We start from the raw sequence: 27081 nt of genomic DNA on the forward strand, positions 1-27081 counted from the left end.
TTGAAGACATCCAAAATATGAAAATGAGAGACACCCAAAGCTAGTCCAAAGATCATTTGGAGCTATGGTATACAAATTTAATAATAAATAATAATAAATAAATAAATAAATGATGAATAAATATTTTTAATCACCAACAATCCAACTATCAGGATCCAAATATCAGACAAATGTAAAAATTGAACCAAGTTGACTTCTCTTTTCCCATAATATCTATCATTCTCTGGTTGGTTTTTCAATACCTCTAACTAGGGCTAAAATCCTATTATCTAGCTCCCTACTAGGCTAAATATCAGTTATACAGTCAAATCCCAACCAAGCAATCATGTAGATGAGCTCCATTTGAAGACCCCTTTTTCCATTACAATCTTCGTGACTTTCAGACTTCAAATATAAGAAACCCCCAATCTGTCTTTAGCCAAATAATGTGTCACTTAGCTCATTGTCAATCCTTCATGTCTGGATCTGCTATAATCACAACTTGTCAAAATAATCAATTTTCCCTAAGATGCCTTAAACTTACACTCTAAAATATTTTTACATTATTTTATGTTTCTTAGTTTGAACATTGACCAATAATCTATAAATTGAAAAAAACTCCAAACAATATTAAGCAAGATCTGAATATACAGATATAACTTCTCAGTAATATGTGAATCAGCCTGAAAATGTGACAAAACCAAAGTTCAACAATGATTGATTGATTGATTAAATAGAAACATTTTAGACAAAATAATAATAACTAATCCTTATCCAAAAATTGGCAGATCTTAGCTATTAGGCATTGTAAAGTCATATTGGTAACCCTTTGGCCAGGGACAGGGGGTCGTGGGGAGGTATTAATGATGTCAAAACAGTGGTGCAACGAGGGGAATCAAAGCCTTCTGTGTGTGTATATATGTATGCATATATGTGATGTTCTTTAAAAACAAATGACTGTTTTGACTATTTCATCATGCCTGCCATTTTGATGTTGTTGAGCCCCCCCCCCCCTGCAGACACCCCTGCCTTTGGGATAGAATAATCACGCACTTTGCATTACAGATTTTCATTCAGTCTAGATGTCCAAAACCAGTTCAAAATGTAAAGGTTCCTGTCTTCTGCTAAGCACCTTCTGGCAGTGTTCCATGACAGCTTGAAATAGAGATGAACATAAGCAACAAGAGCACTGAGACTGGAGACTAGAAATTATATGGATATTAGTGACAGATGGACAGTGGAATCAGGGGATTAGAAAAAGTGTAACCACAGCTGGTAAAGGGAGATAGAAAATGGAACTAAGAGATACCGTTTTTAGGATATGTGTGCTGCAGTTTCCTAACCTTGTTTCATTGTGAATGAACATTTTCAACATGTAAAAACAGAGCAGGAAACAGAACATTCGTGTTGATCTCAGATAATAGTACTGTAGCTATTTGCAAATTTTATATTTTTCTCAATGAGAATGGTGAAAACTGAAAGTAGACATGGAAAAAAAAGGGGGGGAATCATAAATCTCACTTCCCTGCAATTCTCAAGGACAACTCAAGAATATTTTAGTATGACTTAACATTTGCAAATATAGAAGAGAATAAATAGAACCAAAGAGTTCACATCACAAGCAATTCATTGCTGGCAATGAGCGTTAGCATTAACTCTGTAATAAACTCAGTCACACCTCTCAACAAATTCTGTAATGTTCATAGGTGCTAAAGAAATCCAGGATAAAGCAAGTTTTCCAGATGATACAATTGTCTCAACATAAAAAGTATGTGATCTAGTGAAAGATTCCCGCCTTTTTACCTTGAAGATGATCTTGCAACAATGGCCAGTATATCTTTATGAGCTGCTAGGATGCACTGAGAATAGTACAGTACAATAATCTGGAACTGAAGAGGGAAAGAGATTTAGAGAACATATGGGCCACAGCCACATGGCCCCAAGAACATACACAATTTCTATCAGAGGTTTCAGCAAGCACTGTGCACATGCTCTGTGCATTCTGAACCCCCTTTTCCTGTAAAATCCTGACTGCTGCAGTCCTTAATAGAGGGGGGGCATGAGATTCTACAGTCTAGCCTCATACTTTCTAAAAAAATGTCTGCCACTTGATCTCCTCTCTGACGAATGTTCATGAAATATTCATGAAGAAGAATTTCTTGAAAATACAGAGACACAAAGAACTCCTATATTTAACACAGATCTCTTCCATGCAACTATTCTTTTCTCTTCCAAGAGTTTTGATATATTTTCAGATCACCTTTCATGGCAGCCAATTTTAAAAGGCTGCAAAACCCAACTGGAGATCAATCTAGCTGATCAATGGGAGTGTTTTCAAAAACAACACTTAAACAACACCTGGCTTTCTTCCATAATGTGTTTACTACTTTTAGTGCTGTGAAAATTCATTGTGATAAAGCAGACAAAAAAAGTGAAGGCGGTAAACAGTTTTCTTGGCTCCGGAATACATAGAGATGGATAGTGCACAAGAGGTTTCATGCAGATTTCTGTTACATGCTACACATTGCAATGGACAATGTAACCATGGAAATGTTCTTCACTGAATAGATCAAGGAACAAATGAGGTAGAAATGAGTAATATGTCATCTTCCAGATATTATTGCATTTCACTTTACCACAGTCTTCATTGGCATAGCCAACAACACCTAGAAGATTATCCACTCTTGATCTAAAGATCTAAACCAATTCATCTTAAAATGTATACAATTCCTATCATATTACATACAAGTCCATATTAGCCTTACATTCGGGATGGGACTTTGATTAGAAACCCACTGTCTTGCTTAGAAAGAATGGGAGAATCCTAAATGTAGCAGGAATGTCTTGCAATATTTTGAAGCAGCCCTTATCTCATCACACAAATTATTAATTCCAGAGTCTAAACATATCTGGCTACAGAGCTGAAAACATTTATAGAATCAACTGGCCCACTTTTACATTATCCTTTAAGAAGAGGGATGGTCAGTCTCTTGTGCATAACTTATTGTTTGTATGCATTTGACAGCTCCTTTTTGCCCCTGGAACCCTCAAAAGATTTCACTATGAAAATTCAGAAGCACAATTTTTCAGTTTGGAATTTCTTAGCTTTGAGAAGTAATCCAGTTGAAAAACACAACCAGAAGTGCTAATTCTTTCCTTATTGCAAGGTTACATTAACATAATCTTACAAATCTAAAAGAATCCTTTCTCTACTTCACTCATACTTTTCTGAATACTTGAGAGGATTCCTTTCTGAAGTGCTTTTACCAGTCCTCCTCCTTTGAATTTAAAATTTGTTGATGAGACCATTGTCTAATTTGCAGCTCTTTCTCCTATCTCCCAGGGTTAAACTCACACTTTAGTACAGGAATTGCAAGCAACTTCTAGAATAGGTACCTTAAATCCTTTGATGTTCCATATACTAACTTTAGTAAATGCCCTCACCCCAAATATATATAAAAGAGAGACTGCGAAATCCAGCTCTACCTCCTGCTTGGCATCATCACTATCACAATAAAACTCTGCCACTCTCATTTCAAAACTAATGCAGGTGTGTCCTTCAGGCATAACACATTTGCTTTCCTCTATTTTGGAAGAGTAGGATGAAAATAAGGAGTATTTAAAACTCTGAAGAGTAGAACATCAACCTCAGATTTCAAATCATGTACCATAGCAGATATATGAGCAATACCATGAAGTTTTGACTCTTTTTAACAGAGCTTAAGGCTGATTTGGATACAATGATGTGGCTTCATCATAGATACAAAAATGTGCTTGGTTTATGATTTTGTAAAGGTTTACTATGCTACATGAACTGATAATATAGAGTTTTTGGATTGAACCAAAAGGGAAACTGGCCATGCATAAAGTAATTGTATGAATCACACATTTTTGTCATTCTAGACTGGATTATGCCTATTTTCATCTTACTAAATCTTGGTAGATCTCTCTTTTATATTCTAAGACATTGATTTTTATTTTTCACAGCTTATAGAAACATATAAACAGAATTTAGCCATCCGTTTAAGGAATTTATAACACATTCTATTTTTTTTCTGGACATTTGTCACAATGTGACATACAGATAGGTAGCCCTTAGGTTATGATGACAGTTGGTCCTGAATTTCTACTGTGATCTTAAAATTGAATAGCACATGACTGCATCAGTAAGCAACAGCAATACCACAGTTCCAGTTGATGTCATAACCACAAGATTTTTAGATCATTAAGCGCAAAGAAGCAGGAATCTCAGGCAACAGATTGGAAAGCAACAGCTGGAAGTAAGAACCACAGGTAAGTAGGTGATGGGTAAACTAAGCAGGTACTGCAGAGGACCAGGTTATTTGAAGGATTGCCTCTCCCCAATGACATTTACCTGACCAATCAGGTCCAGAAGGAGAGGCTTGTTCTAAACTCCATCTGCTAGGGTTTGGTGGACTCTGAGAGGAGGGACTTTTCTGCCATACCCCCCACCCTGTGGAACATAATTCCCCCTGAATGAGGCTGAGCCAGCTGTGTTGATCTTTTGGAAGGTTCTCAAAACATGGTTTTCTCAATGAGCTTGGGAATCCCATGATTGAGTGGAGCCTATTGGATATTTGTTATTTGTTAGCTAAGTGTTTTATTTTTATGTATTTTGTTTTACTGTGTAAACCATCCAGAGTCACTATCTGAGATGAGTAGTTATACAAATATGATAGATAGATAGATAGATAGATAGATAGATAGATAGATAGATAGATAGATAGATAGATAGATAGATAGATAGATATTATCAAGGACACTTATGAAATATGTGCATGCAAAGCTGTGTGTGAAACGATGACTTAGAGGCTTCCTAAATTATGGACAGATGGAAAAGGTTACTTGATCAGCATTGGTGCCATTTGCTCATATTCATCCAGGGATACATGTCAGAATTAAAAAATGTTACCATTTTTATTCCCTCACCCCATCCCACCCCAAAAAATAAGAGTTCATCTCAAGTACCAAATAAATGAAATCCTCAAAAAGTGAATAAACCAAACCAGACTGTATGAAAACATGTTATATCAGAGATTTGTTTTCTTTGAAAAAAACTTTCAAAATTTGATGAAAATTGTTTCCAAGTTCTAAGAATGTAACATTTAATTTTCCATATGTATGTTTAGAGAGAAGTAAATCCCATTGTTAGAAGATTTTTTTCATTAAGCAACTGAGTCGGTCAGGTGAAAAACTAGTATTTCAATACTTCATGAAGCTGTTCCAAACAGCCACGCCTATCTGTCCTATGAGAAAGTTATCCTGAATTGTACAATGAAGAATAAATAACATTTATCAATACTTTGTAAACCTGTGGAAAAGTTTTTGAGGAATTGCCTCCAAATTCAAAACCCAAAGAGCTGCTGATTCTGTTCTACAGAGGAATTATTGAGTTTGTCATTTGTACCTCTGCAGATGGCTCTGCAACCAACAAGATAGGCACAGACTTCAACAGATAATTAGAACTTCAGAAAAAAAAACAATTGCTACTAATCTGTCTTCCATTGAGGACCTGTATACTTAGGGCACTGCACACCAGAACAACTAGACACAAGGACAGTTTTTCTCCGAAAGCCATCACTCTGCTAAACAACTAATTCCCACAACACTGTCAAATTATTTACTGAGACTGTATTACTATTCTTCTTCTTATCCTTCCTAGTGCCTATCTCTTCCCTCTTATGACTATAACCCTGTTACTTGTATCTTTACACTTTATATTGTTTTATTTGTTTCCTAGTATGATTTGATTGCTTATTAGTAACCTATAACTATCACTAAGTGTTGTATCTTATGATTCTTGATGAATGTATTCTATTTTATTTTTCTTTATATACACTGAGAGTATATGCACCAAAGAAAAATTCCTTGTGTGTCCAATCACACTTGGCCAATAAAGAATTCTATTATATCTATTATATTCTGTGAAAAAGAATCATGTTACTAATCTCCTATTTCAGACTCATTAAAGCTGCCATGTCTTCCTTCAGTTTCATTGTGGTGGCTTTAGAAACTGTTCCCAATTGTATCTATGGACATGTTTTCATAGGCACTTCATTTCACATTTTACTCATTTCTCCAGTTATTCCTCCGCAAGCTGCACTGGCTACCAATTGGTCTCCGGATGCAATTCAAGGTGTTGGTTATTACCTTTAAAACCCTACATGGCTTAGGGCCAGTGTACCTTCGAGACCGCCTACTGCCACATACCTCCCAGCGGCCAGTAAGATCCCACAGATTGGGCCTCCTTCATATGCTGTCAGCCAGACAGTGTCGGCTGGTGGTCCCCTGGAGGAGAGCCTTCTCTGTGGCTGCTCCGACTCTTTGGAATCAGCTACCCCCAGAGATCCGGACCATACCCACTCTCATGGCCTTCAGGAAAGCTGTAAAAACCTGGCTGTTCTGGCAGGCCTTGGGCTGTTGACCTCACTGTTGAGGTCCAGCCCGATTAGAATGAATGTATGTGGTGTTGCGATTTTAAACCTTTTTTTTCCCTCTTTTTTGTAAGCCGCCCGGAGTCCTTCGGGATTGGGCAGCATATAAATTTTATAAATAAATAAAAATAAATAAATAATTTTTTGCAGTATTGTTAAACTACTTGCCTTTTTTGACTACAGGTAGGCCTCACATAATGGCTGCCCTGTTTAGCCACTGTTCAAACTTACAACCGCACTGAAAAATAGTTTTACAACAATTCTTTGAACTTAATAACAGTCCCAACAGCCTGTAATCAAGTATTCATCCTTTGTGAACTTTACAGCTGGCTTCCAAAAAGCAAAGTCAATGGAGAAGCCAGTAATAATTATTGTCACGGATTATAGTCACATTACAATGTACTTAATGACTATGAGCAATTCATTTAATGACTGCAGCAGAACTGAGGTCTTAAATCCAGTGTGTTTCACAATGACCATATTACTTAATGAATAAATTACCAGTACCAATTACAGTCATTAAATAACAACTACCATATTTTTCAGAGCATAAGACACCCCTTTTCCCCTCAAAAAAGAGGGTAAAAATCTGGGTGCATCTTATATACTGAATATAGCATTTTTGGCCTCCTGAAACCCTGCCCATTTAACTAAAATGGATGTGCATAGCCTTTGGGAGGCTTTCAAAGTGCTACTGGGGCTGGGAAGGGCAGAAATGAGCAAAAATGGGCAGTTTTTTGCAAAAGGGGGGGCATTTTTTGCTTGTTTTTTTGGGGGGGCTAGCCCTCAGGAACACTCTACAAGCCTCCCAAAGCTCTTCCTGTCCCCCCTCTTTTTTGCAAAAAAAACCAACAACAACGAGGTGTGCAGAGAGTTTGGGAGGCATGCAGAGAGCAAAAACTTGTTTTTAAAAAATTACCTCTTCAAATTCATGATGCATCTTATACTCCAGTGTGTCTTATAGTCGTAAAAATATGGTACCTATATCTTAACTAAATTAGCACTGCAGGCACTCTCTCCTTTTTTCCTCCTCTAAAATAGTCAAAATCTAGTGGCTTAGTGTTATTTAGATTACATAATTTCAAAGAAAAAAATAGATGTTTAATACCTTAACTTGGAATACAAAATGGCTTGATGTTTTAGGGCCTTCAATAAAACCTGAAGTTTACACAAATCTCTGGCTGAATAATTTTCCAAAACTTTGTCACATGAATTACGCCCTAGAAGAAGCTAAACAGGAATTTGGAGAAGACCTAATTTTTTTTTTAAAAAAAAGGAAGCTTCGTATATCCAATGATAAATTCCAGAGTTTTCTGAAATGGCTTGCAAAGTTTTGAAGAGCTACACTTCAAGAGATGAGTGACATATCCTCCACATGTTTTACTGAATGCTTTAAAGCAAGGGTCTCAACCTCTCATCACATCTTCATATGATGTAGCATGACTTTTTTCTGCTTCTCTAAAATGGAGGTGGGCGTGACCAGTGTGTGATGCATCCAGCCCTGCTTTAGAAAATTCTGGGAAGAAATATCTTCTCTGAATCAGTTGTCTTTTGGCTTGTGGCCTGAAAGTTGCTAAGCAATGCTTTTTCAAGCATAGTCATGTGGCCAAGACTGAAAGACAAGTTTGGAGAACTGCAGAGCAAAGTAAAATAATGTTATTTCACTTTGCTCTGAAAAGCAAAGTGACCATTGTTCTTCTTGTAGAGCTTCAATGACATGCTTGAACCTTACTCAAAGCAAAGCACCTCTTTGAAGATTTGCATAGCCTTACATAACGTATTCTGGTCCAATTATAAGTGAAGTGATTCCAGAGACAGTGAAGCTAATGACTGCCCCATGTTTACTGGGGTTTTTTGTGGGGGGAGGGGGGATTGGCTGCCATTTAAGTTTGTAATATGGGCAATCAATTAATCCATGTGAGTTTATTTTAGCTGCACAAATGCAAGCTTTATAAATAAAGGCTAGATGTTTTTAATCTAGTGCCACAACCACCCGCCAACACTGTGGGATACTGCAAAGGAGACTGGTAACATTTCCTCAGTAGCCTGCTGGTCTATAATTAACCTTAAGTCCTTCTTTCTCTTTAATGTAATCTGGAAAATATCAGTTCAGTTATTAAGAACAGGGACAATTTGCTTGCCTGTTCACCTTTCTTCCAATGGCTACTTCAGATAAAATAAAAAGTTTCTGCTCAGTTGCACATTTTGTAGAAAAGCAGGCGAATTAATTTGAGATCAATTACTCTGCCAACTTTCCTGATTTAACTATTAAGTTGAGTTAATATTCCTTTCTCCACATATTTTACATTTACTTAAGTACTTTTGATCACATTATTAGGTTTTTGCCAGGGAAATGCCAACTTATGAAACACATAACAGAAATGTGGTACTTTTCAAATTAGTTGTAAACACTTAATTACTTTCTTATAAATGCTTTCAAAGAAGTCATGAAGAATAAACACACATGTTCAATGTTCAATTGTAGTGCACTGGATCCTCACTTGATAAAAAACATCAATGAAAAGACCTAAAACAATATGGAGCAACAACATCAGCAAGTATTGTGGGCCCACTGACAAAGGAAAGCTCAAGACTGCATTGGTTGGAAACATGCAGAAGAGGTCTTGATCCTGGAACGGATAGACAATGTCTAGGATGATGATGGTGGTGGTGGTGGTGATGATGATTATATAGCTCACACAAGTTTCAGTTCTGAATCCATCTGAGATTAGAATTGTATATCAGAAAGCTAATATTGACAGTAGAGTGTTGCTTCATTCAGTTCTCTTTTGTTTCTCTTTGCCTGAAAATGTTGTCACATGTAGAATTAGCTGGGAAGCATCCCTGCAATTTGCCAGCTAGTAACTGAATTCAAGGTCATGATATCAATATCAGGGCTGAAAGCAGGAAGGGTTAATATTGTGAAAAGACATATGGCTAATACTTTAAAAAATGGCTCATTTGATACTATAATCATGAACTCTATGATAATTCTTATAAAAGGCACTGTAATTAGCTTCTTCCTTTCTGACCATCTTATACTTGGACAAAGGTCACTAATAAAGACCCAGATTATTGGGGGAAAGATGCTGACTCTGTAAACTGCTTAAAGAGGGCTGTAAAGCACTCTGAAGCAGTATATAAGTCTAAGTTCTATTGCTATTGCTATTCACCAAGTGTCCCGCTAGAATTCAACAACTCAGATAACCATGCAAAGTTCTACTATTAGTTTTTACTTGTTTACCAGCTAGCTTGAAAGAGATATAAGAATAATGACAAGCTAGGTTCCTTCATCCCAATAATACTTGTATCTGCATTTCTAAAGTTCTCATAATTTCTCATTTAAGTATTTATGATCATTACTTAGCTTATGAGTTAATTTATATCCTATCTTTTATAAGGTACTCAAGTTGGCATCAACATCCGTATTCCATTTTTTTCACCCCAAAATAATAACTCTTTGAGATAGGTCTGAAAGAGGGAGACTCACCCAAAGTTGTGCAGTGTGCGTCTGAAGTTCCGAGTGGATTTCAGTCCAATATTTTAACCATTACATCATAGTAATTCCTGAATGGGTATAGTAGCATCATTAAGGCTGTAATGATGGCCATATAATTATATATACCAAGAGCCAAGGTGGCGCAGTGGTTAAATTCAGCACTGCAGGCTACTTCAGCTGACTGCAGTTCTGCAGGTCGGCTGTTCAAATCTCACCGGCTCAGGGTTGACTCAGCCTTCCATTCTTCCGAGGTGGGTAAAATGAGGACCCGGATTGTTGTTGGGGGCAATATGCTGACTTTGTAAACCGCTTAGAGAGGGCTGAAAGCCCTATGAAGCGGTATATAAGTCTAACTGCTATTGCTACTGCTATTGCTGTATAATATCTACAGTCTGGCCTCCACCCCAATTGATTTTGTTTTATTTAATCAAGAGATCCAACCTATTGTTTCCTTCTAAAAGTAGTCCTTGACTAATGACCACAATTGAGCCCAATATTTGTATTGCTCAGCAAAAGGTATCAAAGGGAAAAAAAGAAAGATATAGAAGTACTGTTTTCTGTAGAACATGGGAGAAAAATAAGAGAAATGGAAAACACTGGAAAGATGGAAGAGAGAGAGAAATTAATAAGAACACTAGAGACAGAGAAAATGTGTATGCGTGCATAGGAATGTATTTAAGACTCCTTAATATACCCACAAAACATACGAAGATACCACTGATATATCATTGATGGACTTGGATAACTTTGATCGATCTCAATAGTAGATAAATATTGTCTGCATTTTCCAACCAAGAATTTGAGAAGTAGGACAATTATTGCACAAGTTTGTTTCTAAATGGTTGTATTTGAGCATACTACCTACTACTTCTGCTGTTGTTAATAATTTAATTATGTTGTTGTTTCTCTTAGGACTACTCTAATGCTACAATTACTAATATTCCCATAACAACTACTTTATTTCTGAAATGAATAAGGACACTTGGTTTAGGGAACAGCCTTATAAACATGCAAATAAAAAAGGAAACAAAGTTATTGTAGGTTAGAAGAGATGGTTTTGAACTTCCAGTAGGTAAGAAGTTTCAGATACTGGAAATTAAATTTTGCCCTGAAATTCACTTTTCTGATTGACATAATTTCATGGAATGTGTACATAGTGTTGCCCATTTATAATCCTCTTTTTTCTTAATCATTTTTTCTAGGTTTTTCCCCACCATGTAACCAAATTCAATAAGGAAAATAACATAGCATAACCACATAGCATCTATTGAATAATGAGACGCAGTGGCTCAGTGGCTAAGATGCTGAACTTGTTGATCAGAAAGGTCAGCAGTTCAGTGGTTCGAATCTCTAGTGCCGCATAATGGAGTGAGCTCCCATTACTTGCCCCAGCTTCTGTCAACCTAGCAGTTCGAAAGCACATAAAAATGCAAGTAGAAAAATAGAGACCACTTTGGTGGGAAGGTAACAGGGCTCCGTGCGCCTTCGGTGTTTAGTCATGCCAACCACACGACCACAGAGACGTCTTCAGGCAGCATTGGCTCTTCGGATTTCAAATGGAGATGAGCATCGCCCCCTAGAGTCGGGAACGACTAGCACATATGTGCAAGGAGAACCTTTACCTTTTCCTTATCTATTGAATAGAATCAGCATGTGCTCACCATCTGAGAGTAATCAGAAGAAATATAAAAGGATTTACAACGATGTTAATCAAAAAGTACTCTAATACTTCTGGAATTATGTAGAATCTTCTATTAAAGTTGTTATATTAATAAAAAAAAATAACAGCTACCTCCCTTCTCCCAAATTAGGCAAATGACATCAAAATATATTAAAATGTTTCCCCTTTTATCAGCAGGTGATAGCCTACATTTAGCTATTAGACAAACCTCTGGGCAGTTTCCAGCAGTGAGGAAAGTGTAAGCCTTAATACAGTTTTATAAAATTATGCAAATATGCACTGATATCACCAGTTAGTTCTCAGATGAACATTACAAAGTTACAACAGTCCCTTACACCCCACAGTGCTACTAAATTAACCAAAGTGCTTCAGAACAGCATAGCAAATCATTTCCACGGAGTAATTAAATAGTAAACAGGGCATAGAAGCTTTATATGAGAGATTAAGATGATATCAAGGCAGAAGGTTTAGTCCCTTTGATATATTCCAAAAACATTAACATTTATTCCCCACATCTCCAGTTAAAAATCAGAATTTGTACGAACAGAAAATCATGATATATGTTGGCACTTATTTAATATATTCACAATTTTTATTTCCTTCTTTTCTTGAAGTTTTTGTTTTGTTTTTAAAATGCATCAATATCATTTATGCAAATTAGAATTATAAAGGAAGTGAGATGGACATTAATTAAGTGTGCTTAAACAGAGATACTGGGTTAATAAAAAAAAATTAAAAAATGAATAAACCCAATTACTTTATTTAATTCATAAGAAGGACTCAAATGCATGAACACTAAATCTAAATTCAGTCATAGATTCTGACCAATGTTATTCATTATTATTGATCAACAAGAGCAAAACAAATTCAGCCACTGATGTACTTATGAATGTTGATATTAAATAATGGTTGACCCTGTCTGATCAACTCAGAAAGATAGGCAGTTTCTTCCACTCCTTTTACTTATAACATAATTTTTCAGTTTCAGTTGAAATTTGGGAGTTGGCATAAACCATAGATTTGCCTAGTCTAGCATCCCGTTCCCACTGTGGCTAACTGGATTTCTACAGAAATTTCAGTATCTTCCCATTTTGACCCTAGCCAATTACTATTAAGGACATTATTTGTGATATCAGAGGTAATTTATATCAAGCAGAATGAGAAGCAGAAATCTACTACGGTAAATTCAATCATCTCTTTTGAAAACAATTAGTCTTGGTCATCATTACATCTTCTGGACCATCCTTTACTGCTGAAAAACTCTTTGAGCAGAAAAAGCAGAATACCACTTAAATAACTAAATGTCAGTACCGATTGCATTGTTTGCAGTTTCTGACCATTCATCTTTAAAAAGTGTGAGCAATTCCCTCTTCTTTCTCTGGATCATATCCTTGCCTTATTCACTAAAATCACATGTAATGCCTAAGTATGCAAGTTGTTGGTCTTCTGCATTTTAAAATTCAAATACCCATGTAAGCATTGTGCCAATGAGGGGGAAAGGGGAAACTGCAAGGAACAGTTGAAAAATAATTCCTTTCAAGGAAAATCTTCGATATTTAAATGTTTTTAAATAAAACAATTAAAAGGACAAAATTGCCCTTTTATTCATTAGATCAGGAATTTTCTCCTTCTTTCTGAATCTCTCGGTAATAATAATCCTGTGAAGTGGATTGGGCTAAGGGAGACTGAGAGACCCAAAGCCGCGAGGGGATTTCCATATCTAACAATGAACCAGAATTTGGATCTGCCCAGAGCTACTCTAACAACTACATCATACTGTTCTTTCTGTGTTGTAGCCCTAAATTCCATTATTGTGGATATGTTAATATATTTTGGCATGTAATGCATGAGGAGAGTCTGGGTTGTTGTGGGATGAAAGGGCAAGTATCCTAGCCTTCCAATTCTCCACATTGTTGTGGTAAATGTAGAAACTAACTAAGAGGAATAAATCTATTTTTTCTAATAGTAAAATACTATATTGTATAAATATCAACCTGATTACCAGAACAACTATAAAAGTAGCACCCTGAAGGATCACAGCTTATTCTGGTAATAGTCTTAAAAGGGTTATCAGCAGTTAATTCCTATGATGAAAAATCCACATAGTCTCTGTTTTCAGGAGCCTGTGGTCCTGTGTTACTCATCACAGCTCTATGCAGAAAATTCACAGATGATTTATAATAATGTGTAAATTGTCAGCTGTGGATATTTTATCTCTTCTTCCAGTGAATGAACACATAGTTGCAAAAAATAAATGTCAGTTATGACTGATATAATTCATGGTAGAGAGGACTTATTACCAAGCATTTAGCCTCCTTGCACTGTGTCTGTCCATCCTCACCAATAAACACACACCAAGATATGTTTATTACAGGAAAATATATGAATGACATTATTTAGAGATGTAACTTTTTCTGTGTCAGAGACAGAGGCAGAGTCAGGGGGAGGAGTCAAATGGGGAATTAATTTAGAGTACTAGTCCCAAGAGAACAAACCCTAACCTCCTTTGAATGCCATTGAACCTTATCTAGTTTTACCCAGGTGCAAGCCATTAGTCTGAGAAGATTGTTCAGGCATGAACAATCAGGTCTATATCTAAATGTTCCAATTTATTGCATGTACACAGACTAAACTAAAAGCATTGATCATAGCAGCACTAAATACCAAATCCATAGAACCTTGGGTTAGATCTGCCCAAGTCCATCCTGACTCGCAAAGTCAAGGTGGCACAGTGGTTAGAGTGCAGTACTACAGGCTAGCTGCAGTTCAGTAGTTCAAATCTCACCAGCTCAAGATTGCTGACCCAGATTGTTGGGGGCAATATGCTGACTCTATAAACCGCTTAGAGAGGGCTGTAAAAGCATTATGAAGTGATATATAAGACTAAGTGTTTTTGCTATTACTATATGGGAGATGCCAAAGTAGCTTCTGGCAAATATCAGGGCTAAGATCCTCTGGAACTTTCAGCTCCAGAGAAACAAGCAGGTACCATCCAATTAACCATATAGCATAGTGGTAGACAAGGAGCAGAAGATAGAAATGATACATGTAGCAGTACCCAGTAACAGCAATATCAGGAAGGAGTATGAGAAGCTGGAGAAGTAATAGGACCTGAAGGGAGGTGGGAAGTAAAGGTCAAAATAGTCCTTGTAATGGTAGGAGCACTCAGGGTTGTAACTCCTAAATTGGGAGAGTGGCTCCAACAGATCCTAGAACAACATATGTGTCTATATGAGTGCAATTCTAGGGGCAGCTAAGATATTGTACTGAACTCTCAAAATTCCAGGCTTCTGGAAGACATATATCACTTATAGGGATGAGAAGGGAATTAATTATATATTCAAATTCCACACAATGCCCTATTGAGTTTAGTGAAATTTCCTTTAAGGTTGCATAAATATGGAAATGCAAATGTAGAGATACTTGAAATGTCTTAGATTCATTTTTCTATGGGAGAACAAACTACAAAGTAATGTTATCTTCCAAAAGACACCTCCTTGAAACAATTAATCCTGTTATTCATGTTTTCATGGTATATAATATATGCAAGCCTAGTAGAGATTATTATCCCAAAATTAAAATGGCATTACATATGTTTCCCATCCAGCAAAATAATATGTATTTATTTTCTGTTTAGCTAAATAAAAAGAGTTTGTGACAGTGGCATAATGAGATCCCATATTTATTCCCTTCTTCACTTTCATAATAAATCTGCTTATTTCTTACATCAAAAGACCATTCCTGTAATTGTCAGGCCTGCAAACTCAGTGTGAAGCCTGAAATGCAAGCTGTGCTTTTCTAACTGTATACTTCAAGGAAAAAAATCTTTAATTAGGACTCAGAAAATATTTTGCGTTGGGGGTGACTAAGCCAAGAGCAATGCCATTTTTAGAACTAATTATAAAAATACCAATAGAATAAATACTGTTTTCAAAAAATGCATATTCCTAGACTTTAACTAAGTTTTAATGTTACTTTCAGTGAAAACAGGACTCCTTTGTATTCATTCTGGGAAAGTGGCTTTTTCCCCCCAAATATTTATTTATATAGTCAGTTTGATTGCTGCTATAATGCAGTCATACTTTTAACTTCTAAAGACCGATAAAATGTTAAACACAAAGAAGAAAACTGTACTACCAAGAATTGGAATCAAAGCCACACCACAAGGAATGTACTGGATTTATATTCTGAAAATGTTAAAATAAGGAATGCTCTCCAAAAAAAAAAAAACAACCCCTCTATCTGTATCCAATCATTAAGGTTGGGTTTTTTGTTTTTTGTTTTTACATTTTGCATTTATCATTACCAAGATTTGGCCACAGCAGTCTGCATCAATTGTCTCCTGACAAGGGAGAAACCAAATACTGTATGTTGCCATGTCTATGAGTGGTGGGATTCACATTTTTTTACTACTGGTTCTGTGGGTGTGGCTTGGTGGGCATGGCAGGGGAACGATACTGCAAAATTCCAATTCCCTCCCAATCAGCTAGGACTCAGGAGGCAGAGAATAGATGGGGTGGGGCCAGTCAGAGATGGTATTTACTGGTTCTCTGAACTTCTCAAAATTTCTGCTACCAGTTCTCCAGAACTGGACAGAACCTCCTGAATACCACCTTTGATGTCTACATCTCATAAAATAGCAAGCCTTTCCTCCAGTGGATTAATAGCCTCTGACTCAGAACTATTGATATAAGTATGTGGTAGCATCTACAACAAACCATGGTGACACCAAAATAGCACCATACATACATCTTCTTGATGCATTTATGCCTCCTGCCATAGCACGTACATAAGAATGTTTTTAAACATATAACATTATTTTCCCATCCACAAAAGATGCCATTTTAATCTTGAAACCAAATCAAATCTGATTTTTTGTGGGGGGGGGGGGGAGAGGATATTAATTATCCATGTCATGAGATTATAATTGAAGTTACTATCACTCAAATATCTTGTCAAAAACAGCAAGCCTGAGGCTGACCAATAGTTGGCAAGATTAGGATGATATACAAGTCTAATAATTTCCTTCAACGGAGCTAAAATCTGAAGGAAGCTAGAAAATATGGTCTTATTGGTAGCCACAGAAATGTCATTCTCTCTCTGCCAAGATCTTGACTCATTATATGCAAGCTACACTTCAAACTGTTAAACTGGGGAGAAACATGTTTGCTTAGGACTATGTCAGAAAAATGCAGAATTTATGTATATTTCGCACTCTCCCTGTCCTATATCATCTATGACAGAGATTCTAGGAATTGCTTTTATAACCTCATTCCAGCTCTGAGCATTAATCACCTGTCCAAAAATATTCTCCCAGGCATCCCTAAGTTTATGCCAGCTTCAGGTATCAATTTCTCAATGCAGAATATTAAGCTTGAAAGACCCCATGGGAAACATTTCAACAGGAAAAAAATGCTAGGCTTTAATAACAAAGTATATTTTCTTTAGCATTTAAAAAAGAAACCTCCACTCCAGTAGATTATTTACCCAGGAAGGCAGGACTTCTAAAATGTTGTCAATCCACAGAGCGCCAAAATATCATTGAATAGGATGGGAATTTCCATAGCCCAAGAGCTGCACATTGCTACCAAGCAAATATTACAAATGCAAACTATGTAGTGAGAACCTCTAACTATATTGCTAAATTTGGCAGACGTTGATGCCAGCCCTAGGTGGAATCTCCAGTTCCCATTTCTGGGCCAAAGAAAAGTAAAAATAGCAATATCAATCCTCACCTAGGTTTAATACTTTTAAAAAGGAAGAGAAACCTTCATGCAAATGCAGAAAACATCAAATCCCAATGTGATCTACATCAGAGGTGATATTTAGCAGGTTCTGACCAGTTTTGGAGAACTGGTAGCAGAAATTTTGAGTAGTTCAGAGAACTGGTAAATATCATTGCTGACTGGCCCTGCCCCCATCTATTCTCTGTCCCCTGAGTCTCAGCAGGAGGAAATAGAGATTTTGTAGTAACCTTCCCCTGGATTGGGGAGGGAATGGAGATTTTGCAGTATCCTTCCCCTGTCATACCCACCAAGGCATGCCCACCAACCAGGGGTGGGTTTCTCGCCCCGTTCCAACCGGTTCGGTTGGAACGGGGCTGGCGGCGTCCTCATGCACGCGCACGGTGCACGCACGCGTACTAGCATCTGCGCGACGCTCCAGCTGCTCCTGGATGATCGCGCAGGCGCTGTATGCATCCTGCGCATGCGTGGAAGGGCAGAACTCGTCAAAACCGGGTAAGGACCACGGGCGGGCGCGCCCTTCGCCGTTCCCGGAAGTTACTTACTTCCAGGTTCGGCGAACAACCGGTTCGCAGGGACCGCCACGAACCGGTTGAAATCCAGCCCTGCCACCAACCCACAGAACCAGTAGTAAAAAAAATTGAATCCCACCACTGATCTACATGCATTACATAAACGGTGTCAAACTCACGGCATCACATTACCATAATATCATAACTTTTTCCCCTTTCGCTAAAATGGGAGTGGGGGTGGCCAGAGCATGATGTATCCAGGCCATAGACCACAAGTTTTACACTTCTGCATTACACAGTTTGCATGGTGTCTTTACCCACCAGGGCCCATCGGCTCCTATTGAACACAAAAAGAAGTGAATGTATGCAATCATGCTGTTTCCTGAATAGAAATACTACATATCTGGAAGCTCAAAGCTGGAGGAATTTAGCTTAAAACTTTTTCTGTATTCCTGTGGCTTTCTTGAAAGATGAACCTCGATAAAATTTGTCAATGTTCCCAAATTCAGATTGATTGTTGATGGCTTTTATCTACTTGCCTAAATTTATCTGTGACTCTTCTTTGAGCTAGTTGCTTTGGATTTTTAATTAGCCTCTATTAAGAATAGGGATTTTAGTTACTGGATGCTCATTGAAGAAGAAAAAGAACAATAAATGATCTGATACGCCAATTACCCTAGAAATAATACTAATTGAAACTCACTTAATGATTTTTGTCCAGGAAGCTTTTCTTATCTTTACCTCCCTGGTAAATTTCCTTTGGCTCTGCCTGTAAATCCAAGTAGCAAAGGAAAGAGTAGAGTACAGACATTCTATTTAACCCTAATCCTCAAAATTTGAAAATGTGAGGGCAGTATAATCAAGGAAATCATGTTGACTATATCATAGCCAGTATGAAAACTTTGCGTGCTGCAGTCCCAAATGCATTCACTGTAAATACAGCTAAATCAACAGATATATATTTTACACCTTTGCACTGAAGAATGATGTGAGAAAAATGAGACTAAATATAATTATGTTAATTTACTTGTGCAACTACTTTCAGAGGCACAAATATTTTTTAAATATGCTATAGAAGATGTAGGTGACTGTGGGCTGAGTGCCACAGTCAGTTTTTCCATTCCATTTTGAAAGCCCTCTATAAATTGCATTAGGATTCTGTCCAGAAGATCACATTTTATAGATTACCTGGAACAGTTCGCCCAGGTTTGCAATAGATGCTTAGTGAATTAATGCATGAATTCCAAACACTGATGATGTTACCTAGTTTAGACAATAAAATGTCTGCAATAAAGCAACCAAGCGTAGAGAGCACCAACTGGGCAAAAGTTACCAAACTATCTAGGGCAGGGGTGTTACACTCAAGGCCCGCAGCCCAGGTCTGCTTAGATCTAGCCGTGAGTGCCCTGGAAACAGTGAAGGCCCAGTCCATGGTTAAGGTGACCAGACGTCCCGCATTTGGTGGGACAGGCACGCCTTCTCATATTTTTTCCTGTGTCCCGGGCCATTCCCAAAAGATCCCACTTAATTTTGGCGCCTTCTTCGACTCGCTCCCCTGCCCATCCGCTGCCGCTTGCATGGGCGGGGTAGCATAGCGAGTGAGCAGGTGGTTGGGCAGGGGAATGGGCTCGCCTTTCCAGCCCCACTTCCAGACAAGCCGTGGGAAAGCCTCCGTGAAAAGAACCACCTGGGGCCGCCGCTTCTTCTCCGAACTCAGAGTAAGTGACAGGCGGGGTGAGTGAGCGGGCGGATGGTGGTGGGATCGCGCCCGCTGCACTGCAGCTGACTCGCCCCGCGCTGGGCGGGCTGGGAGGCTTTGGGTGTCTGGGCGGGAAGAGCGCGGAGGAAGGCAGAGCGGCGCTCGATGCAACTCTGCTACTTCTGCTGGAGGAGCCCCTAGATAGGGAAGGTGGGTGGTGGGAGCTCTCCAGGCACAGGAGCGCTGGAAAAGTGCTCTGCTCATGCACCCACGGGGACGGAGCATGTTCGCTCGCTTGCTCCAGCCCTGCCTGCTGGCACGCTAAAGTACCAGCATGACTTTGAAGTGCTGGCTTGAGTTGAGTTTGAGTTTGAGTTTATTTCATTTGTATGCCGCCCTTTTCCCTAAGGGGACTCAGGGCGGCTCACAGCTCAAAAAGGGAAGGGGGGATACAGACAGTTTAGTAACAACACAAAACAATACATAATTCAAAAGCACAACAGTCATACCATTCGAAATAGGGGCAGCGAATCTTTAGCCCCAGGCCTGTCGGAACAGCCAGGTTTTAAGGGCTATGCGGAAGGCCTGGAGGGTGGTGAGGGTACGAATCTCCACGGGGAGTTCGTTCCAAAGGGTCGGAGCAGCCACAGAGAAGGTTCTCCTCCGAGTAGTCGCCAGTCGACACTGGTCGGCGGATGGAATTCGGAGGAGGCCTAGTCTGTGGGATCTAATTGGTCTAGTGGAGGTAATTGGCAGTAGGCGGTCTCTCAAGTACCCAGGTCCAATACCATGAAGGGCTTTATAAGTGACGACTAGCGCCTTGAAGCGTATCCGGAGACCAATAGGCAGCCAGTGCAGCTCGCGGAGGATAGGTGTTACGTGGGTGAACCGAGGTGCACCCACAATCACTCGCGCGGCTGCATTCTGGACAAGCTGAAGTCACCGAATACTCTTCAAGGGCTGCCCCATGTAGAGCACGTTGCAGTAGTCCAGTCTGGAGGTCACAAGGGCGCGAGTGACTGTTGTGAGAGCCTCCCGGTTCAGGTAGGGACGCAACTGGTGCACCAGGCGAACCTGGGCAAATGCCCCCCTGATCACAGCTGACAAGTGGTGTTCAAAAGTCAGCTGTGGGTCCAGGAGGACTCCCAAGTTGCGGACCCTGTCTGAGGGGCATACTGTTTGACCCCCCAGCCTGAGAGATGGAACACCTGGCCAATTAGTAGGAGGGAAGCACAGCAGCCACTCGGTCTTATCTGGATTGAGTACAAGCTTGTTAACCCCCATCCAGTCCCTAACAGCCTCGAGGCCCTGGCACATCACGTCAATCGCTTCCTTGAGTTGGCACGGGGCGGACAGATGCAGCTTGCCACTTGCCTTCCACGTCGGCCCGCGCAGAAGGCAATCCAGCACTTCAAAGTCATGCCGGCAGTTTAGAACTCGGCCGCCATTCAGCGAAACACCTCTCTCTTCGGTTCGCGAGGACGCACTGGTTTCGTCTATTTCAGCAAACGCGGTGACGCTAACTGCGCCGACAGAAGCTACTGGTTGGCATGGGAGGACCCGGCTGTCTTGCCTCCATGGCTTTCGTTGACACCGCCACTACTGGTGCTGCTTGTGCAAGGGAGGGATTCGGGACAGGACAAGGAGCAGCTGAACGCCTCTCTTAACCTGCTTTCGAGCGCTGCCTGGGCAGAAAAGACACGAGAGCTCTTGCCAACCGCTCCAAATTGGCTGGAGGAGGAGGAGGAGGTGGTGGTGGCTGATCTGCTGATGCTCAGATCCATTCCATTGTATTTGTATCCCCTGTAAGAGCCGGCATGCATGTTGCCTGGATCTCTATAGGATCCATCCATGGATCTGCCCGTCCCATAATTTAACAGCTGATAGTCTGGGGCATTAGGGTAGCGTCCTGAGAATGAATGTACAAAGTAATAACTCATGTGGGTTTGTATCTTGGAGGGCTTGATTTGTGGGGTTTGTGGTGGTTATAGCCCCCGTGCTTGAGAATTTATGATGTATTAATGAGTTATAGCGGCAGTGCCTCCCCCTCCCCCTCCCCCGCTAGGAACACCTCAGCTGGGCAGGCAGGGGTGCTGGGCTTTGCCGGCTTCAGCTCAGCCGCAGAGTCGGTCAGCAAATTTTAAGAAGAGGCACCGGACAGCCGCTTGTCTAAAATGGATAGGATCTCCTGCTTGAGGGGGGGAAGGACTAGAAGACCTCTAAGGTCCCCTCCAGCTCAATTCTGATTTGACCAGAGCCCTGGTCAACAGTTGCAACACCGACATTGTGGAATGAGGGTTGCAATGGCCATTGCAAGCCACTAAATGGACTTTCCAGCCCCTGTTGTCTTTCTTAGAGAAGAATGCAGAATACCGGAGCTGGAGGTCATCTAGTCCAACCCCCTGCTCAAGCAGGAGACCTGATACCATTTCAGGCAAACTGTTGTACATTATCTTTTTCAAAACCTCCTGTGATGGATCACCCACAACTTCTGGAGGGAAGCCATTCCACTGGTTAATTGTCCTCACTGTCAGGAAATTTCTCCTTAGTTCTAGGTTGCTTCTCTCCCTGGGTAGTTTCCATCAATTGCTTCTTGTCCTTCAGGGGCTTTGGAGAATAGGTTGACCCCTTCTTCTTTTGGGCAGCCCCTCAAATATTGGAAGACTGCCATCATGTCACTCCTAGATCTTCTTTTCTATAGACTAGAAATCCACAATTCCTGCAACTGTTCTTCATATATTTTATCCTCTGGTCCCCTAATTATCTTTCTTGCTTTTCTCTGCACTCTTTCCAGAGTCTCCACGTCTTGAGACTGATTGATTGGTCGATCTCAAGTAGCTTCTATCCACCTCAAAGCCACAAAGTGTTTCCTCCAGGCTCTTATCACAGATCACTTATGTTACTAACTTATCAGCTGCAGTTATTCACTTAAGAACTGTGGCAAGAAAGGTGGTATAATGGGCTTAGTGACCAAAGTTACAATGGCATTGTAAAAAGTGACTGATGACCATTTTTCACACTTAGCGACCATTTTCACACTTAGCGACCGTTGCAGCATCCTCATGGTCACGTGATCAAAATTTTGATGTTTGGCAACAGTTACAATTTATATTTGTAAATTGTAGTTATGTAGAAATAAAAAAAATATTACAATACTATTTTTGCGTTATATGAACATTTTTGTTGCTCCGTATAAAATTTTTAATCAAGCCCCCCCCCCCCCCGGTCAAAGATGTCCCTCTTTACCAATCTGAAAATCTGGTCACCTTATCCATGGTGCCTCTGCCAGTGAAAACAGAGCTCGAGAGGTTCACATGCAGGCCTCCCAGGCTCTGTTTTTGGCTTCAATGGCCTCCTACAGCCCTCTGCCAGTGATAACCTAGCTTGTGGGCACTACGTGCAGCCCACCTGCACTCCGTTTTAGGCTGTGACATCCTCCTGCAGTTCTCTGCCAGCAAAAATTGAGTGTGCAGCCTCACCAAGCTCTGTTTTTGCTGGCAGAGGACTTCAGGAGGCCAGCAAGGTCCAAAACAGAGCCTTGACAAGTGACATTGAGCTGGCCATGCCCCCTAACCATGCCCCACAACCCTCCATAGTCAAACATAACCCTGATGCGGCCCTCAAAGAAATCAAGCTTGACACCCCAGATCTAGGGACTGGATTTATTTGGCTACCTCACTCATTTACTAAAGTCAATTCCCAGTGACCCTATACAATTTTTAGGAAAGAGCAAAGTATGTTACTTTTATATAAATAAGGCTGTGCAATGAAATAAGGGCTTCATAAAGTGCTTCAGCTGAAGTGTAAGTCACCTCTTTACAAAGGTTGCTTTGGACTTTCAGTGGCTGTTCCTGGTTGCTTCCATATGCATATCTCTGCACAGCCATTCTGGTTTGCTAGCAGACCTAGCAGAAGTTTGATATATACACAAGCAACGTATAGGAATCCAGAGATAAATTTCAAAGCAGCCATGACAGCCTTGGAAAAGATGTACTCAGTCTAATGCATAAAAGGTGTGTGCTTTATTCACACTAAAGCACTTTGGAAAGCATTTTTTAAAAGTTTGGACATTAGCAAGTAGTGTTCATTTTATCATGAAATACAGTAGAGTGAAAAAGCAAGATTTCCCTTAACAGCATTTATACACATACCAAAACACTTTGATATTCTTAGCGTTATTTTTTTTTTGAAAATATAGTCTATGGTACTTGTAATATAAGCGGACGTGGTGGCTCGGTGGCTAAGACACTGAGCTTGTCGATCAGAAGGTTGGCAGTTCAAATCCCTAATGGATTGGATTTGGATTTGGATTTTATTCAATTTGTAGGCTGCCCTATTCCCCGAAGGGACTCAGGGTGGCTGAATAAAGCCAAGGGAGGGGAAATTACAAAAAATAAGACAAAGACAATCAGACAATACAAACAGTTTAAAAGCACAACAGACACAGCAAATTCGAGTGGGGGGGGAACTCAACCCCAGGCTTGCTGGGACAGCCAGGTCTTCACGGCCATCCGGAAGGCCTGAAGGGTGGAGAGGGTCCGAATCTCCACGGGGAGCTCGTTCCCAAGGGCCGGGGCAGCCACAGAGAAGGCCCTCCTCTGAGTAGTCGCCAGCCGACATTGGCTGGCAGATGGAATACAGAGGAGGCCTAATCTGTGGGATCGAATGGGTCTGTGGGAGGTAATCGGCAGAAGGTGGTCTCTCAAGTACCCAGGTCCAATACCATGTAGGGCTTTATAAGTAATAACTAGCACCCTGAAGCATATCCGGAGACCAATAGGTAGCCAGTGCAGCTCGCGGAGGATAGGTGTAACGTGGGTGTACCGGGGTGCACCCACAATCGCTCGCGCGCCTGCATTCTGGACCAGCTGGAGTCTCCGAACACTCTTCAAGGGCTGCCCCATGTAGTGTTGCATAATAGGGTGAGCTCCCATTACTTGTCCCAGCTTCTGCCAACCTAGCAGTTCGAAAGCACATAAAAATGCAAGCAGAAAAATAGGAACCACTTTGGTGGGAAGATGACAGCGCTTCATGCATCTTTGGCGTTGGCTCATGCTGACCACATGTTCACAGAGACGTCTTTGGACAGCACTGACTCTTCGGCTTAGAAACGGAGTTGAGCACTGCCCCAGAGTCAGAAATGACTAGCATGCCTGTGCGGGGGAACCTTTACCTTTACCTTACTTGTAATATAACAATCCTTGATTTTTTAAATAGAGGAACTTGTTTAGCTAAAGCTTTAATATGATGGCTTTAATGTCAGTGGGGGGAAAAAGCAAATAGCTATTTCAAAAGTGCTAGAAACATTGGTTCTTTGGATTCATAGAGTATTTTTTTAAGTTATGCTGTTGTAAATCTTAATACATTATACTGTTTCAGTGCAATGATATTGATACAATATTATTAACATTCTAGATAACTTAAAATGTTAAAGAGAAAAGAGAAAGAAGTATCCATTTAACATCCATTATACTTTGGGATGTTAATATTACAGCATAAGAAAATTCTACTTTGAGTCAGAGATATCTGAGGAATAGGATCTTCATGAGCCCCTTCATTTTTTTCACATTTAAACACTGAAATTCAGGTCACATATTTGGGTATAAAAATCACATTTCAATCTAGCTGGTCATTTCCCAACTTCTATTCTCCAGTTTCTGTTTCAGTCTGAAACATTTCATGTGCAATGAAAAATTATATCTGTTTGATAGATCATCTCAAGCATTAATGCACACTACAGGACATACCGTATGTGCTGGACAATATGAGAGGATAAATTCTGATGGTGTTAAATTTTGTGAGGTTATTTTTAAATTTGAATGGAAAACATAGATATGGATACATACAGTGCTAGGCCCAAATACATTTTCTCTTAGTCTTGGTCTACAAGTGAAGCTTAGAGGAACTTCATGAGTATATATAATGTAAATGTCAGTCTTAGTTTGGGAAATCATATTTTTCAATCTCTCTTTCTCCCAGAATTCTCACAATATTTTTTTCATGGATAAGAGAAATCTCATCATGAAACTCTACCTAGCATAATGTTCATATGTACTTAATTTAATCTTTCAATATGGTATTAATAAAAAAATCAGAGGTCTTGACTATCATAAATTCCACTGACTTCAATGATGCCATACCAGCAATAAATGAAGCCTGCATTAACATGGTTCATCACCCCTCTATGCTTTACAAGACATTAAAATGTATTGCCCCATTACATTTCTAATGTTTTTTGTCTCCTGGTTCGGCAAAGCTACATGCTGACACTTAAAATTTAGTGGGTTTCTGCAAAAACTCAACAGAGAGCTATGTAATAGTTATTTTAGCAAGATTATGACAAAGGAATAATGCAGAACTTAATCCTTCAGGTAACTTGATGTAACAAACAATTTAACTCACAAACACTCATGTGGCCCCCTTCTTAACAAAAGGTTGATGACAATTTGGATTATCTTGTCTCTGTCTAGACATGGGTCTTCTTTCATATTGACATTGTTTGCTTACTGTATTATAGTCTAATAGGTTTTTTTTTAATATGCCAGGAAATTCACTGCATGCCAGTTATATCAGTAGATAGACATTTCTGAGATATTCATATTTATTTCGAGCATTTCAACCTGTTTTTTCCTCCTAGTTCCTCCCCTTTTGCTTTGCTAAACACACTAGTTTTGAGTGTGTGCATAGTGTCTGTTCAATAATTCTACACACACAAACACACACACACACACAAACACACACACACACAATCAAAAGTTACAGAATGTTCCAGGTACAGATGTCTTCTACTAAATCTTGTCATACAACATTTCCTTACTTTACAATATTTCTAAATTACTTATTCAAGTCACTCTTAAGTGAAATATAAATAAAACAATATGGACAATAAAACATAAACCATTGTAATAAAACTGCAAAACAACTGCTAATAGAAAAGCAATAAATATAGATTGAAAACAAAATGGTATTAGATAACAAAAGAAACCCTGAAAAAAAGACATGCATCATCAACAAACACTGAAAGCATAGAAGAGAAGGGCTTCAGAGAGAGGGGGGGAGAGGGAGAGAGGGAGGGAGGAAGGGAGAGAGAGAGAGATGGAAAAGTCACAACTTTATGATGACTGCTGAATGTGATAGTCCCAATGAAAGCCTTATTGCTTACCAGAAAGATCTAACACATTTATAAAGAACAGTTAGTCATTTAACATAACCAATACAGTGATATAATTATTGAAGTTATTTTAAACAAAACATTTAGTAATAAGAGAAGGCAATTTAAGATTTAAAAAAGAGCCAGAATTCAAACTTCACATGTTAGAATATTGGTGATTGCACCATGAGCCATGGAGTCATCCAGAGTTGCCTTGCAGTGAGATGAGCAGCAAATAAATTTAACTGTTGTTATTATTAATAATAATCATGCCTGAACATCTGGCTCACTGTGCAATGAACCATAATAATAACAACTTCTTCAAAAACAGTTTTCTCATTGAGATAATTCCATATAGATGG

At 39.5% G+C, this 27081-nt stretch overlaps 1 protein-coding gene across 1 annotated transcript; it reads right to left on the minus strand.

Moving 5' to 3' along the window:
* Window positions 1-1103: 1103 nt before the first annotated feature.
* LOC116512405 (homeobox protein Hox-B5-like) lies at window positions 1104-21509 on the minus strand. Its single transcript, XM_032222875.1, is given in 5 exon segments — window positions 1104-1134; window positions 1783-1868; window positions 3466-3563; window positions 21030-21123; window positions 21126-21509. Coding segments are annotated over 5 exon segments (693 nt in total).
* Between the last annotated feature and the right edge of the window lie 5572 nt (window positions 21510-27081).

This window comes from Thamnophis elegans, chromosome 8 (genome assembly GCF_009769535.1).
Source record: "Thamnophis elegans isolate rThaEle1 chromosome 8, rThaEle1.pri, whole genome shotgun sequence".
NCBI lineage: Eukaryota > Metazoa > Chordata > Lepidosauria > Squamata > Colubridae > Thamnophis > Thamnophis elegans.